The sequence below is a fragment of the Barbus barbus genome (genome assembly GCF_936440315.1).
Source record: "Barbus barbus genome assembly, chromosome: 46".
Classification (NCBI taxonomy): Eukaryota; Metazoa; Chordata; class Actinopteri; order Cypriniformes; family Cyprinidae; genus Barbus; species Barbus barbus.
This window is the reverse complement of record NC_136724.1, coordinates 19,565,036-19,580,331: the sequence shown is the minus strand read 5'-3', so window position 1 is coordinate 19,580,331 and position 15,296 is coordinate 19,565,036. Positions and strand designations below refer to the sequence as shown.

The 15,296-nt window shown below is 37.2% G+C and overlaps 2 protein-coding genes across 5 annotated transcripts; both read right to left on the bottom strand.

Annotated features, from left to right (window-relative positions):
• Nucleotides 1–176: 176 nt before the first annotated feature.
• Nucleotides 177–8,731, bottom strand: LOC306864732 (cAMP-responsive element modulator-like). 2 transcript variants are annotated; one of them, XM_079408931.1, is made up of 6 exons: nucleotides 8,440–8,710; nucleotides 8,042–8,099; nucleotides 7,089–7,251; nucleotides 6,468–6,614; nucleotides 2,832–2,982; nucleotides 177–1,430 (listed from the first exon to the last, which is right to left on the bottom strand). In XM_079408931.1, the coding sequence occupies exons 2-6, from the start codon at nucleotides 8,093–8,095 to the stop codon at nucleotides 1,286–1,288; spliced, it is 660 nt and encodes a 219-aa protein (XP_079265057.1). In that variant the 5' UTR covers nucleotides 8,096–8,099; nucleotides 8,440–8,710; the 3' UTR covers nucleotides 177–1,285. The 2 variants fall into 2 exon arrangements, with proteins under 2 accessions (XP_079265057.1, XP_079265056.1); XM_079408930.1 differs by having other exon boundaries at nucleotides 191–1,049; nucleotides 8,440–8,731.
• Nucleotides 8,732–9,048: 317 nt separating this feature from the next.
• LOC306865300 (myelin-associated neurite-outgrowth inhibitor-like) lies at nucleotides 9,049–15,083 on the bottom strand. Of its 3 annotated transcripts, none has more exons than XM_079409842.1 (7): nucleotides 14,932–15,083; nucleotides 13,639–13,727; nucleotides 13,420–13,497; nucleotides 11,471–11,613; nucleotides 11,181–11,385; nucleotides 10,981–11,100; nucleotides 9,049–10,161 (listed from the first exon to the last, which is right to left on the bottom strand). In XM_079409842.1, exons 2-6 carry the CDS (start codon nucleotides 13,706–13,708, stop codon nucleotides 10,991–10,993), a joined length of 606 nt encoding a protein of 201 aa, XP_079265968.1. In that variant the 5' UTR covers nucleotides 13,709–13,727; nucleotides 14,932–15,083; the 3' UTR covers nucleotides 9,049–10,161; nucleotides 10,981–10,990. The 3 variants fall into 3 exon arrangements, with proteins under 3 accessions (XP_079265968.1, XP_079265969.1, XP_079265970.1); XM_079409843.1 differs by having other exon boundaries at nucleotides 11,181–11,382; XM_079409844.1 differs by having other exon boundaries at nucleotides 11,471–11,565; nucleotides 14,932–15,067.
• Nucleotides 15,084–15,296: the final 213 nt, after the last annotated feature.

The window sequence follows — 15,296 nt, the reverse complement described above, 5'->3', positions numbered from 1 at the left end:
ATACAAAGATTTGTTTTTGGCTGTTAAATTGTATCTGTAAAATTTATCTTGAACATTTCGAAATTATTTGTTAAAATCCATTACTTAAATTAACATATGGTTAATCTAAACTATTCTTTAATGTTTTATGTTTTAATAACCCGACTTGCTTTGTTCCTTGAGTAATCGTAAGAAATCAAAATACACCATTTAATGTGCTAAAATGCTAAGACGTTATTATTCTATTAGTCCAAATGTCTTAAAAGTGAGCATGAAATACACAGAACATTTAAAAGTAATTCTATTACAAAAAAAGTTACAGTGATTAATAACTGCACTGTGAAACATTTCCAAACAGATCTCTCAACATAAAAAGCAACAACAAAACGCCATTAAATGGAGAACTAGATAAATTTATTTAAACAAAAGCTAAAGATAAACATAAAACTGTGCTGATAGTCTCAATGGAAACTGAAGGACTGTGCCACTTGAATAAACACCAGGAAGGATTCAAGAATATATATTTGTTACAAACAATATTTCATTTTTGTTATATTTGGTGTATTTAGTCACATTTTTTTAACTGAACTTTGGATTAATATGCCATAAACAAAAAACACTTCATCTATTCAACACATATCTGTTTATCCTATATTACAGTAAGTATATACAGTAGCTATATTCATATCAGTTTTGGAGCTGGTGTGTTTGTGAATGACTCATATAAGCAGTCCTTTAATATTAAATTAAATATTTCTCTTAAAGTAGATACAGGAAATATTTGAAATATATAATCCAATTGTCAATATAAAATCTTCAAAAAAAGCCTAATGAGAATAGGCAGTGCTGGTCTACTGTTCAGTTTTCACAGAAGATATAAAACACACATATGACAACAATAATTTACAGTAAAACAGAATCAAATTGAATTGGACTGTCCAGCGCAAATTTGCCTTAGACTGTCCAGCTCTTCTGTCATTTTCTGCTTCTGGTTTTCAATGACGGCGATGCGCATCTCTAAGCTCCGCACATAGTCCTTCTTCCTGCGTCTGTACTCTTTGGCCGCCGTCCTGCAAAAGCACAAGCAACACGGGCAACACACCACATTGACTGGCTCTGGAGCACTCGGGCCTCCAGCGTACACACATGCACACGTCACCATCTTTCGCACACTGGACGACACACAACCATGCAGCTGTCACCTTATACGATTATTATTACGAGCGGTGGCTAGACCTTACGTGAAAAGTGTGTTTGCTCTGTAAACGGTATAGTCTGTCGTGTTTTGGTTTGCAATGGACTGTTGTTATTCGGTTTTGTGACAGTATAGGTCTTTAAGAGCCTTGAGTTCTTCAATAAGTGTCTTGTTTTGTTTTTCAAGCACGGTGACTCGGTTCTCGAGACATTTGACATATTCTTTCTTCTTCCGCCGACATTCCCGGGCAGCTTCCCTGGAAGCAACAACAGAGAAGCTCTGTGAACGTGAATACTGTACATCTTACATTGTGTTTACAGATTCCACTTCATGCAAGTCAGAACTGCAGAGCATCGTCGTGGCAAGCTTGTAAAAGCAAGTCCAAACCAGGAAAACTTGGGTTGTGAATAGGTGTTTTTTGAGTTGCATGTATAACGCAAGTGATTCCACAGGCTTGATTTTTCCATTCTAAGCATCGTCATGAAACAAAGAAAGCTTTTAGCACACGCTCCACACACTGAGACATAATTTTCATACTCAAGCACGATGCAGTGAAAGGCTACAAGCAAAGAAAAGAAGCCTTTGACCTCATCAGAAGTTGAAAGCAGACAAGTGGCTGCAACTGAAGAACATGTAAGGCCTCAGGTGCAGAAAAAACTGAGGAAAAGACCACGCAACACACCATGATGGACTGCAATGAGCTGCTATAATGATTTCATGCTCTTAGGCTAATGATACACGGGGCAACTTTTTGAGCAATTTTGCCAGGCAACTTCTATTGAGCAATGTTGCTTGGGCATTTTCCCTTTGAGAATAGGTAACACATTTCTATCTGGATATTTTAGATCGGTCGTGGGCCCTGTGTCTCACCTGGTTGCATGTTGACGGCAACATTGCTCAAAAAGTTGCCCAGAGTATCATCATCCTTAGGCTACAGAATGCAGTGGTAAGGCTATGTTCACACTTGGCGTCTTTTTTGAAGCTGCCAGCATCTGTTTTACATCATAATCCTATGGAGTAAACCGTGTTTTCAAAAAAGCCCTGAGTGCTTTTTAAAACGCCACCACCGGCGTCTTTTTCTGCAGCTCAGAGTGTCTTTTCAAGTTGAAAAAAGTTCAGCTTTTCTGAAAGAAAAAAAAAACGCCCTACGTCAATCCCCTTTTTGACAGCGAGTGGCGAGTCGTTTCCATAACAATAAAAACAACAAGAAAAAAGGAGAAGATAGCCGGTAGACAGATTGTACTAGTTTCGGAGCATAAGTTGTATGATATGAGTACAAAACTCTATCTAGTCTAAAATATGCCGCAAACCGTGCATCATCCAACCGGAGCTCCTGGACTAAATTGTTGGAAGCACCATACAGTTTCCTTCCCCGTATAATGTTGCGCTCCCACAAACCTCGTTGTGAACCGACATTACCCTCCCTACTATTCAAAAGCCAATGTTAACTTCAAAAGCCGACATTTCTGCAGCACACAGCGCTAGGCTAGCGTTGCAGCTGTTGTTATAGCAACAAAAGCCGCCCTCGGCTGCTATTTGTAACCAAAACACTGCCAGCTTTTTATTTAACTAAAAAAGCACACTCGTCAACTTTTTCTTGTCAAAAAAGACACCAAGTGTGAACGCCCTAATTCTGGAATGGACAGCTGGGCATTACCTGTTTTTCATCAGTCGGAGTTCCCTCTTACGTGATGCTTCCTCAGTCAGATGCTGAGGGCTTGGCAGAGAGCCGGGTGAGCCGTCCATTGCCTGGGAAAGGCCAGATGCAGGAGAGGCAATCTGATACGCAGACATACCTCCAGTGGTGGCTGCAAAAACACACCAACATTAGTTTACAGTGGAAAAGTTCCCAATATTTCAAAGACATTATTTTACATTATTAACAGTTACTGCATATTTTGTGTTTCCATCACAGGTAAGAAGGATTTTTCTGCTGGCCCAGTCAGGCCAGTAATTCAGATTTGTTCATTTTCAGAATATTTTCATTGACCTTACCACAAAAAATATTTCAATATTTATCATTTTCTGTAAATTGTACAGTAACTGTTCTTTACAAAAGAATAAAACTGTTTAACCACCTAGCACAAAACACTCTCACAATGATCCCAGATCATCATTTCTGTAAGCCCCACATCTGCAATATTTAATCAGTGAAAGGAAGTGTGATAATGTGGTTATTGCTATGGCTGTTTTGGGTGTTATAGCCATGCTATGATAGAACAACATTTTTCAAACAATACATTTAAAAAAAGGAAGTGTCTAAAAGCTTTTTGGTGCCAATAGACTAAGTAAGTAAGTAAGTAAAGAAAGAAACATTATACTACAACAATAGAGTAGAGTTAACATTATACTACAACAAAAACAACTAACTATTTTTCAGGACATTTACTGAAAGCATTTCTCCTATTTCCCATACCATGCTCTACAAAATTCCAGATTTTCGAGAATGAGTGAAAACCCTGGCAGTTTCCAATAAACATGTCATGAGGCAGAGATGAATGACTTAATGCCTTTGACTTCTAACTATTACTGAAACTAGTATTTCCTTTTTCTATATTGAAGGACCAGCCTGGAATTTTGAGATTAATTTCCAGTCCCAGGTGTTTTGGACTGAGCCCCAATATGAACATAATATAAAAATAATTTTATGTTTACTGCTTTCTGAAACATACTAAAACTGCTGGTAAACTAATTTTTTGGACAATTATACTCTGAAATTAGTTGGCTACTTTGTTAAAATCCACCACATAACACAATTACACACTTCACAAGCAAAGTAGTGGTGACATTTAGACGTCATTGTGGTTGAGAGTCAGAAACATATCATCAGAATCTCAAATTACATCGATATTTGTCTCAAATTTCAAATAAGAATGTATCATAATGCATATGCATAAATATAATAGAATTTATAAATAAATTATAAATATTTATTATAAATAAAATTAAACAGATTGCAAAAGATTATACTGACACAGAGTTCATTCTGAAGTCTGATGCCATGAGTCCATGAATATCACCATGTTACTAAACAGGCCTAAAGATAAACTGAATCAAACGTCTGCAAGGACCAAAGGCGGGGAATTACTCCCCACTGGAGATCAGCAATCACACTGTGTGACCTCAGAGTATGTCACACTGGTAGATTATACACAGATCTACTCGTAGTGTGTTTGTAAACTGGACTGCACACCAATAAGAGCTCCAACATACAGTATTTGTGCAGGGTGAAACGCTCTTATGAAAAAAAAAAAGATTCAATTTCCCCCAGTAGCAACAAACTATGTGGTCACAGTTACAAAACGGTGTTGCTAAAGTTCTTACTTTTTGATCTCTCTTCATTGAAACAAGTTAAATCATTTTACAAAGCTCCATGAACAATGGAAAAAAAAATGCACAGCATTATTTCTTTAAATGTGTCTTATTCTCTTTCTCTTTGTCTCCTTGGAGACTGCAGCGTATTATAAGAGATGATTAATCTGGTAGTCTTGCTCTCGCAAAAGGAGCTGCCTGTAATCACAGCATGACTCTGAACTGACGTCAATGTACATCTTATTTGCCGTTCAGCATTTACATTTCCCTGCTGGTGTCCAATTCCAGGAAACAACATGACGTCAGCTGCACTGTGAGTGGGCAGAGCATTCACGCGCTTCAGAGAGAGAGAGAGAGCGACAGAGGTGCTGAAAGAAACGAGTGAGAGCTACAGAGGAACTCAAAAGGAAGCAAAAAATGTGAACATTTAATTCTTTCAGCCTGTTGCATGCTGCAGAGATGATTCATCGCAAGAAAATAATGAGAGAACAGATTTGACACAAATCGTATACCGTTTTCTCAGTACAATCTCTGTCTCTACCAAAACTTCAAAGTTTTGTTTGAGCATTTGAAATGCTGTTTGTCCGTTCATGTTCTCTGAACACAGTCGGTTGAAATTTAAAATGACCCAGTCAATTTCAAAAACAGCCAAACTAAACTGAGATATTAAAGCAAGTTCCCCACCTGCTGAAAACCACATAAGAATGACAGAACACAGCGGACGTACCTGATTCTGTCTCATCTCCAGTCACAGCCATGTATAGTAAGCTGAAAGCTTGTCTTTCTCTCTCTGCTATCAGAATGCAATGCTGCCCAAACCACAAGCTAAGCGTGCAGTCACTGTCAGGGCCATTGACATCACTATGACATCATTAGACTCCTGATGTCAGTAACGCAGTGGCTAGCGGAGCCAACCCTCCCTCTCCCCACCCCCCTCTGCTGTCATTCACACATCAGACAGAGTGCAAGACCAAAGCAAGCTACAGAAGGCCGTTTTTATGCTTAAAAGCTGTCTATGTGTAGGACTGTCCTTAGATTTTCTTTTGATTTCAACAAAAAGAAGATGCATTATTTTTGGAGTCTTTAAATTTAAAAAACAAATCAGCTTCCTGGTAGGCTGCAAATTGCATGAAAACGGTCAGGAACATATATGGATCACTTTTAACTCTAAAATAAAAAGAAAGAAATTACACTATACTATTCAAAATGTTTTTTTAATACCAATTAATATTTTCATCAAAGAATCCTGACAAAAAAATGCATCACTGTTTTCCCAAAAATATTAAGTGGCACAACTGTTTCCAACATTAATAATAAGAAATGTTTCTTGACCAGCAAATCATCATATTAGAATGACTTCTGAAGGATCATGTGACACTGAAGACTGGAGTAATGATGCTAAAAATTGAGTATTGCATCACAGAAATAAATTACATTTTAGAATATATTCATATAGAAAACTGTTTTTTTAAATACTTAAATTATTAATAATTTAAATCTAATTATTAATATTAACTGTATTTTGCATTAAATAAATGCAGCCTTGGTGTGCATAAACTTTTTTCTGAAACATTCAAAATTGTATTGAGTCTAAATGATTAAACGGAAGTGTATATATATAAAAAAATGAAGACAATTTTTTAGGAACATTAAGATTTTTTTTTTTTTAATTGGCATTTCATGCATTTTGCACGTTTTCTTCACCAGAATTCCTTTACTGCAATGAACAAATATTTCATTGCTATGTTATTATCATGAAAACAATGTCAAATGCAAACTTAAATAATCCTAATGGTTCTAATGTCTTATTTTGGGTGGCCAAGACATGTTCTAATGAGAATCAGCCATGTGTTTATTGTTACGTCTATGAGCTTATTTATTTAACGTGGATTTTAAAAATTCTTAGGTTTTTACTTTTATATGGTATTATTTCAAATGAGAGTATAATCCAAATGAACGAGTCAAATGGTGATGTCATTACCTTGGCCCTTATCTTCAGATACAATGTAAGTGCCATTGCTGGAGTGGACAGCATACTGCATTATGGGAGACCCAGACCAGGGAGTGAAGGTATCATATCTCTGCTGGCAGGGGATAAACTGGACACCGCCACTCTGGCTGACAGAGACTTAAAAGTAATAAAACAAAAGTCATATGAGGACAAGCCTGTGCACTTCATACTTTTGATTTTGCCAGAGACAATAATGTTTATACAAGTTTGGTTTCACCTACAGTGGCCTCAAAAATTATTTCACAAAAAGTGTTTTGCTATTTTTAAATGACAAAACAATAGATATATTGTTTAAAATTACACAAAAAGTATTTGAACACCTTATTGTCAAACGCCAGTGAAACTCAAGGCAAAATTCCTTAAAAAAAAAAAATCACAGATAACCAGCTGATTAAAAAGTCAAAAATCAGAAAAGCTCAGAAAAGTAATGTTAGTTTAGTATAATTTATGTGGGGATGCCATTTGGTTTGATATTTTATTATAGAATGCAATGGCATTTATACATTTTTAAGAATGACTTGAGCATGCACAAGCATCTGAATAGTTTTTGAGGCCACAGTACATGTGAAATATGTATTTGAAACGCCTCACTGAAAGGGCCTGCATTGCTATTGTTGAAAATATTTCTTGCGGATGTCTCAGCATCCAACTTCTGTTTTGCATCTTCATCGTTTGGAGAGTGACCAAGATGTGTACTGGTTGAAGAGTCAGGTAGATCCCCTTTTGTGTTCTCTTTGCAAATTACTAATGGTGCCTGAGGAAAAATCAAAAGACAGGTTTTGATTATTAAGAGAATAGCTCACCAAAAAATACGTTTTGCCTGAAATGTATTTACCCTCAGGCCATCCACGATGTAAATGAGTTTGGATAAATTTTGCATTACCTGCTCACCAATGGATCCTCTGCAGTGAATGGGTGCAATCAAAATGAGAGTCCAAACAGCTGATAAAAACATTACAATAATCCACATGACTCCAGTCCATCAACTGACATCTTTTGAAGTGTAGCTGTGTGTTTGTAAGAAACAAATCCACTGACTTGAGTTGTGTTGTATATTGTTGTAAAGTTTTTATCAGCTGTTTGGACTCTCATTCTGATCACTGCAGAGGATCCATTTGTAAGCAAGTGATGTCATGCTAAATTTCTCCAGTTCTGATGAATAAACTTATCTACACCTTGGATGGCCGGGCGGTGAGTAAATTTCCTTCAATATAGGCCTTTTCTGATTTCTTAACCCACCATATAAATATAGGATTAGCCAGGCTAATTTAACCTACATACAAGAAAGACCTTATTATTATTTTGTGATGAATACCCTACAGTAATCAGTGAGGTTTAGATCTCTCTCACACACACACACTGTCTTAGTCACCCTGAGGCACTACATAATTGTACGAATCACTGCCAAGCTGTTCAGAGGAGACTGTGCACTACTATAAATGATCAATTGAGTTTTAATGGGAACCCCTGTGACCAGAGGCAGTGTGTTTCAGACCCATTTGCAGCAAAGAGAGTGACATGTAAGTTAAGCTAGTAAATTTTACCTGTTCATATTCTGCAGACTGAGTGATTGGTTGACTTGCATCACCTGCATCCATACTCCTTTAAACCAAAGAGATTAAAAAATTATAAAATCCCTCTTTCCCTCTATATCATTGTTATCTTTTATATAAACAACGAGCAACGAGATTTAGCTACACACAGATAAATGTTTAAATAATCTAAATATTTCGTATATTTTAAGGTGTGAGGAGTATATATTTAATGTTTAAAGTGGCTAGGTTGTGTGCTGGAATATTGTTTTTTAAAGATATCATTAGCTCTGTCACAACAACAAATACGAAATGCGATCTAAATGCTTTAAAAGGAACTCAAGGGACAGCAAAGTTAACGTAATCGTTGAATGTGGACACTAATATTGTCGTTTTAACCATTTTCTTACCTTATTTTTTAAAAGAGAAGTGTTGAAAATGTAGTTTGACCGAGGCTACACGATGAGGCGAGCGGTTAGGTTTGTAACGGTCAGTTTACTACTGAGCGCGAGCCGCGAGGCTCGAGCGAGCGTTTAAATGTTTGGAACGGACTCGCGCGCAGTATGATATCACCTGTAGTGTAGTAGGCATACTACGATTTTAGGAATTTAAACTATTATATTATTTACCTTCATAAACAACATCTACGGTTAGAATAGAATGTCAAAGAAATTATTCGGCATTTGGCGACATCCAGTGATTGAAGTTGGAATAGAATTTATGTTGCTGTCACTGTTATTATGAAAATTAAATCAGAAAGGTAATCAATAAGAATTACATATTTAAGCTTATACAACTTTTAAATCAGTAAAAACAAAGACATTGTGGCATGGGCTTTTGTCATTTCTTGCACTTAATCTCAAATTCCATTTATTAGTAAATTATTTTTAAAAAATCTTAATTTCAGACTGATTTGTTTGAAAAAAGCCATTTGAAAATAGTTTTCTATGACTGTTGGATCCTTAATTGGTTTATATCAAAAAATGAAACTAGACTATTTATTATTGTATTTATTTTTTGGTCTTTCTTGAAAATACAAAACAAAAACACATTAAATGTTACAAAACATTCTTTAACCGAAGTGACATAGGCAATGTATAAAGTAAAAAGACAATACAATTCAGTCAGTTACGGTGTAATATTGACGTAACAAGCGATGTTTGGGTCAGTAATAACAACACAAATTCACCTCCTCAAATGTAACCAGTAGTGTTATCAAATCAACTCAATTGAGTTTCCTTTTTTTCTTTTTTACCACATCGACAATTTACCATTAAAAATGTCACAGCTCGCTGCGATTCCAATGTTAATCTTTCAGACTTTTAAAAGTTAAGAAAACCAAACCAGAGGTACACAAATGAGTTAGCATGCTCTCAGCACCAATACAGCTCAATCAACCAATTTATGTACACACACAGGCAATTAGTGCAACAATTAACTGCAGCGAGAGCATGTAGAGTGATAAAACTTATCAACTAAAAACAGGCATATGAAGCGGAGGCACAAACCCATCATGGCACGGCAACAACAAACACACCGTCACCCAGAGAAGACAAATACCCAAATTAAAACCAGGAAAAATAACAAAAATGTTGCTTTTTAAATGCTAACATTATTAATATTTTGTATGAAAGAACAATTAAGACATTGCATTTAATATACAGTTGTTTTTCCCCATCCCTTTGGATTTTTGCTTGAAATAACTGCTGATGGTTTTGCATCGGTCATAGCTGGTAGAATAAGATAGCGCTGTTGTTGGTTTTTTTTGCTTCTTTTTTCCTCTTTTAAATATATACATGCATTCAATAGGTAATCCAATACAACTAAATCCAACTCCCTTCTGGTTTCACCAATTAAAGAGTTAGCTAAAAACTGCAAGACAGTCCACACAACACAATTCAGCATGAAGAGCTTGTCTGGTCTTCGGCCGTGAGATATGTTGCAGAATGAGTGAAGGATGGGGAAGTAGTAATGGAGCCGGACTGGGAAGATGCACTTTCCTTTCGTCTGCCAACTGGAGTCGGATTCACATTATGTTTGGAAGGAAGAGCAACTGGCTGATAACACTTGTAGTGTCAGCTCCAATTGTACAAATACTGGACAGTGAGAATGCATATCTACCATCTTTTGACCTGAAGACAACAAAAAGACAATTATTCACACAGGGACCAACAAAATCAGATTATATTTGTGAGAATAAATACAGTAAAGGTGCGGTCACAGTGTAGTGATGCATGAAGTCACTTTCAAACCAAGCATCTTGCTGATGATCAATGCAGTATATTTGCATTGATCATCAGATATATCTGACTTTCTGTCAGTCAATGCAGCAAATTTGTGTGATCAACCGAACCCAATACAAAATCTGCATGGGTAAATGTATCACACTTATGCAAAATTACAGACTGCATAGATTCCTATGAAAGTGACAATTTAGTGAAATTTTCTATAATCAATAGAATAGTTTCTACTATCAATATAATCATTTATATGTCCACAGCATACACATAGTGATGCATGAAGTCACATTTAAACCAAGCATTTTCAGCAAATTCATAATTATCCCAAATTGAATTTTTTTTTGTGGGCAAAAAATTTCTATTGTCAAGTGTAACGACATATGAAGTAACTTTTGAATCAAACATCTTTCTGCCAGTCAATGCAGCAAATTTGCATGACCAACTAAATCTGATATGAAATCTGCATGGGTAATAACGTATATATACAAAATAATGTAGCTATGTATAAAGTTAGTTTCATCTTTCTGTCAGCAATTTTTCATGACCAATTAAACCGAATGCGAAATCTGCATGAGGAGATCTTTTGTCCTTGCATGAAATTCCCAAAATTCTCCTATGGGAATATCTCGTAGACTCCTATTGACTGGATCTCACCTGGGAAAATTTACAACAGTAAATATGAGAGCTGACAAATGTGGAATTTGCACTTACAGTGTCATGTTCACCACTGCGGGGGAACGTAACTGTAGGTGGGAGTGGCAGGCTGGCGGTACGTGGGCATTGAAGGGTGGGGCGCGACTGGGGTTGGAGAGTGAGTAGTTAACAATGTCCCTGAGGAGAAAAAAAAATGCATTTTTACTATTTCCTCTTGAACTGTATGAATTTCAGTGGATTATTTGGATGAGACTCACCAGCTGACATCGCCATGGTGGTGCCTCCTACCATGCCCATGGTGGTGCCTCCTACCATGCCCATGGTTACTCCGTTAGGGCGGGGCGGGGGAATGGTAGGGGCATACATGGCCGCTGGCATGCCATTGGGCTGGACCACCGTTGTATGATGAATGACATGCGGCGGCGCTGCGTAAAGGGGCTGTGTGTAGTAAGTGCCTTGCTGCTATGGAAAAAACATTCAATATTTTAACAAAATGCAGGTTTGACATTATTTACGTTTCATAATCTCCAGATTTATGTTGCTTTACCTGTGCATAGGGGTTCTGTTGGGAGTAGGGACTTCTCACGGGGTAGACTGCAGCAGGGTAGGGATTGGGTGATGAGGAATAGGGGGGTACAGCACCTGTTGTTGGGGAGCAGGACATTTTGAAAGAGGTCCCGGGAGCATAACCTGTAGAGATGACATTAAATTTGAAGAAAATTAAAGGGGTCATATGATGCGATTTCAAGTTTTCCTTTCTCTTTGGAGTGTTACAAGCTGTTTGTGCATAGATAAGATCCATGAAGTTGCAAAGACTAAAGTCTCAAAACCAAAGAGATATTCTTTATAAAAGTTAAGACTCTGCTACGCCCCCCTAAAATGGCTCATTCAAACACACCCCCACATGTCTACGTCACGATGTGGAAATATTTGCGTAATGCCACCCAAAAGGGCACACAAAGAAAGAAGGCGTGTTTCAGTAACCGCAGTATAGTGTTGATGCAGCTGTGTCATGGAGACGCTGTGTTTCTAGGTGAAAGCAAAATAACTTTATTTGGCCTTTTGAAAGCAGATGCATTTAGGAATCATTAAGATTACTTACAACAGAACAGCACAAGCCAGATGTTCGAATTTGTGCAACGCCTTTTATGGACGACAGTTTCGTGAACCTAGGAGAGGAGGTAATTCTGACTTTGCTATGACAATCTGGCGCTTCTGAATCAGCGACTGCAAGTATGTTTTGTTATTAGTTTATGTATTTGCTATTGACTGTTCAAACGTGGAGTTTTGCGCAGTGTAGAGTAACGCGTTGTATGTGTGTGTGAGAGAGGGGGGGGGGGGGGTCACATCACAGTGGAGTCAGCTTTCTTAGCCGCAGCTTGTGTGCAAATACATATGAGCATCATCACTGGGTCTGTCACCAGACACTCGATGGTAAAACTAAGGACATTATTAACAGTCTTTATATTTACTTTGAAAGCTGAAGCTCGCGATTATGGTAAGGGGGGTTACATTTCCGATGCGTGCTTGTAGTGTTGGGCCAATCAAAATGCACTGGGTCAATTGGCCAATCAGAGCAGACTACACTTGTCAGAAGAAGGGGCTTTGTAGAAAACGACGTTTGAGAGAGGCGGGGCATAGAGGACCTACAATAATGTACAGTATTTGAAAAATAATGTGTTTTTTGCATGTCAACATATTCTGTTACATCAAATACACAAAATAATGATCTTTAAAATAGCATCATATATGACCCCTTTAAGCAATAATCTATTTTGCTAGCAATGCTTCTAAAAAGTGAGCATCACATCAAAATTGACCTTGTGGGAAAACAATTACTGGATAAAATAAGTACAACCCTATATTTTTCAAGGACATCTAGTTTTATCTGGAAATATGCAAGATTCCAAAGGCAAAATGGATAGTTAATGTCATGTCAAGTTGGCTTTATAGGAATAGTCCACCCAAAAATGAAAATCCCATCATCACTTACTCACTTTCATGTCGATCAAAAATCTGTACGACATACTTTCTTCTGCGGAACACAAAAGATGATATTTTGAAGAATGTTTGTAATCAAATTAACTTCCAGAGTATGGACTAACAAAACAATGGAAACCGAAAATGTTTGGTTACCAACATTCTTCAAAATATCTTCTATTATGTTCTGCAGAAGGGAAAAAAAAAACATCATACAGTTTTGGTACGACTTAAGGGTGAGTAAATGACAGAATTGTCATTTTTGGGTGGACTATGCCTTTAAGACATACTGATGAGTTCAGGCACAAAAATGCTGAAGGAAAATACTGAAAATTAAAAACAATGTGAGCTGTAACCCAAGAACAGCACTGTCTAGCTTCTTAAAACATGTTAAAAATCAAAAACCTCAGGATATATTTTTTGGCTGACTGAAGAAGATCCATGTAACAAAATATGTTTTGGCTTCGTGGAAACTGAAAAACACAGGGGGAAAAAAAGAGTTTGGGCTTCCCTTACCTGTGGGAAAGGCTGGATTAGCGCCAGGGTACATGCCGGGGGAGTATGCTGGAGCTGCATAACCCACAGGAAATCCCGCTGTGCAGGAGGAAAAAATAATCACAGCAATTAACAATAACAGCAAAGACATTGTGCTGGAACTTAATTGCATATGGTGTGATAACTCCAGACACTTCCTATCGATTGCATGCAAGTGAGTCAGAGCTCATCTCTGGTTACCTGGGTATCCTATTCCTTTAGGGTTGGCATAAGGAACCCCTGATGATGCAGGGCTATAAACAGGGTTCATGATGTTTATCTTTCAGCACCTTTGAAGAATAGGACAGAAGACGACATAACATTCAACTAAACCATGACCTACAAGACAGTTGTATTGTGCATTGCTTTTCTTTGGAAAAAAAATACAGTTATGTGTGTATATTAATTTATAATAGATCCTTAAAGTAAGTTTCTACTTGGTGCAAAAAAAAATAGCTTTTTATTTTTTTAAATGCACAAACGGACCAATAATTGGTTTGACTGTTATTTTTACATTTCTATTTATTCAAACCTTTTTAAAAAGTTTACAGATGCCATATGCTAAAGATTCAAATTCAATGTGCATTCAACAAGGAAAAACAGTGCACGTCACTTTTTTAAATAATTGACTTTTTGATTGATAATGTGTTTTTTTAATCAAAGTAGCCTAAGGATAAATTAATGGTTATTGCAGTATATAATAATTACTATTGCACATTTTAAATAATCAGTATAGGTCAGGATAAAGAAAAGTGGGGAAAAAATGCAATGCAGTTTTATCAGTCATGTCCTCAAGACCTCAAGTCACACTCTACATCACCTGTCAATCAAAATCGATGTGCGGGAACACAAAGCCGTTAACTGCATTGCATGAGTTCAGTAACATGCAAAATGGCAAATCCTGTGTTACGCAATGATTTATCAAGAAAAACGTCGAGTTTAACAATAAGAACCCTTTAAGGCGCATGCTGATGTCAGATGCAACGTGTTTCTGCTCGTACTGGTTGAGTGCATCCGATTTATGAGATTTAAAACATGCAGTTTACGCATCTAAATATAATCCAATGCAATTGAGAAAAACAATCAGATACAAAGCAAATGCGCATAAACGCACTGCATTCAGTATCCTCTGAAAAACAAGTAACGTTATGGCTTTTAATTAGCCTGAGGTCCCGATTGTAAACTGACTCTACCGGTCGGCCAATTAATATTTTACATGCATGCATAAAACAAGAGCTTATTGCACCACTGCATAAGACGACCGTGCTTTGATGCTCAAACACATCATAATAATAACAGACGTGACATTGTGCACGCAGGATGCAGCGCAGCGGCTCGGTGTTACAGGCCAACAGCAGCATCTCGCATCCCACTTTATCCCAATTCACTAACTGTTACATGTCCCACTCCTCCATCCATCCCCCAGACAAAACCCCCCTCAGATGGGCAGCTAAAGCGATGCATCTCAACCGGACAGTGGCTGTGGGTACATACGGTCGCGGGGGTTTTTGTAGCGGGCGAATAATCCAGTATTTCGCTCGTATCTGATGATGTTGTCTGTCTCGCGCTCTTGCGTCGGCTGCAAACGAAACGATCAGCACAGCGAGCCCTGGCAGCACCGTGCGTCACTTCCTCCTTTGCAAGAAGCGGAAGGGAACGTATTTAAATCGGGTGGCAGTGAGCGCAGCGAGGACTTTTGATTAAAAATAAGAATTTTCTGACTGTTGTTAATTGGTGTTTTTGTATGTTTAAGCAATAATAAAAAAAAAAAAAAAAAATATATATATATATATATATATATATATATATATATATATATATATATATATATATATGTATATATAAACTTTTGATTAAAA

Bases quoted from the DNA above. Each gene is read 5' to 3' on its own strand.
- LOC306865300 (XM_079409842.1), bottom strand. From the start codon at position 13,708: ATGAACCCTGTTTATAGCCCTGCATCATCAGGGGTTCCTTATGCCAAC. The intron at 11,614-13,419 runs GTAAGGGAAGCC...TCATCTCTACAG, and splicing joins TAATCCAGCCTTTCCCACAG to GTTATGCTCCCGGGACCTCT. The intron at 11,386-11,470 runs GTAAAGCAACAT...TTTTTTCCATAG, and splicing joins AACAGAACCCCTATGCACAG to CAGCAAGGCACTTACTACAC.
- LOC306864732 (XM_079408930.1), bottom strand. From the start codon at position 8,095: ATGGATGCAGGTGATGCAAGTCAACCAATCACTCAGTCTGCAGAATAT. The intron at 7,252-8,041 runs GTAAAATTTACT...ATTTTTCCTCAG, and splicing joins AGTCTGCAGAATATGAACAG to GCACCATTAGTAATTTGCAA. The intron at 6,615-7,088 runs GTGAGGCGTTTC...ATTACTTTTAAG, and splicing joins TAGCAATGCAGGCCCTTTCA to TCTCTGTCAGCCAGAGTGGC.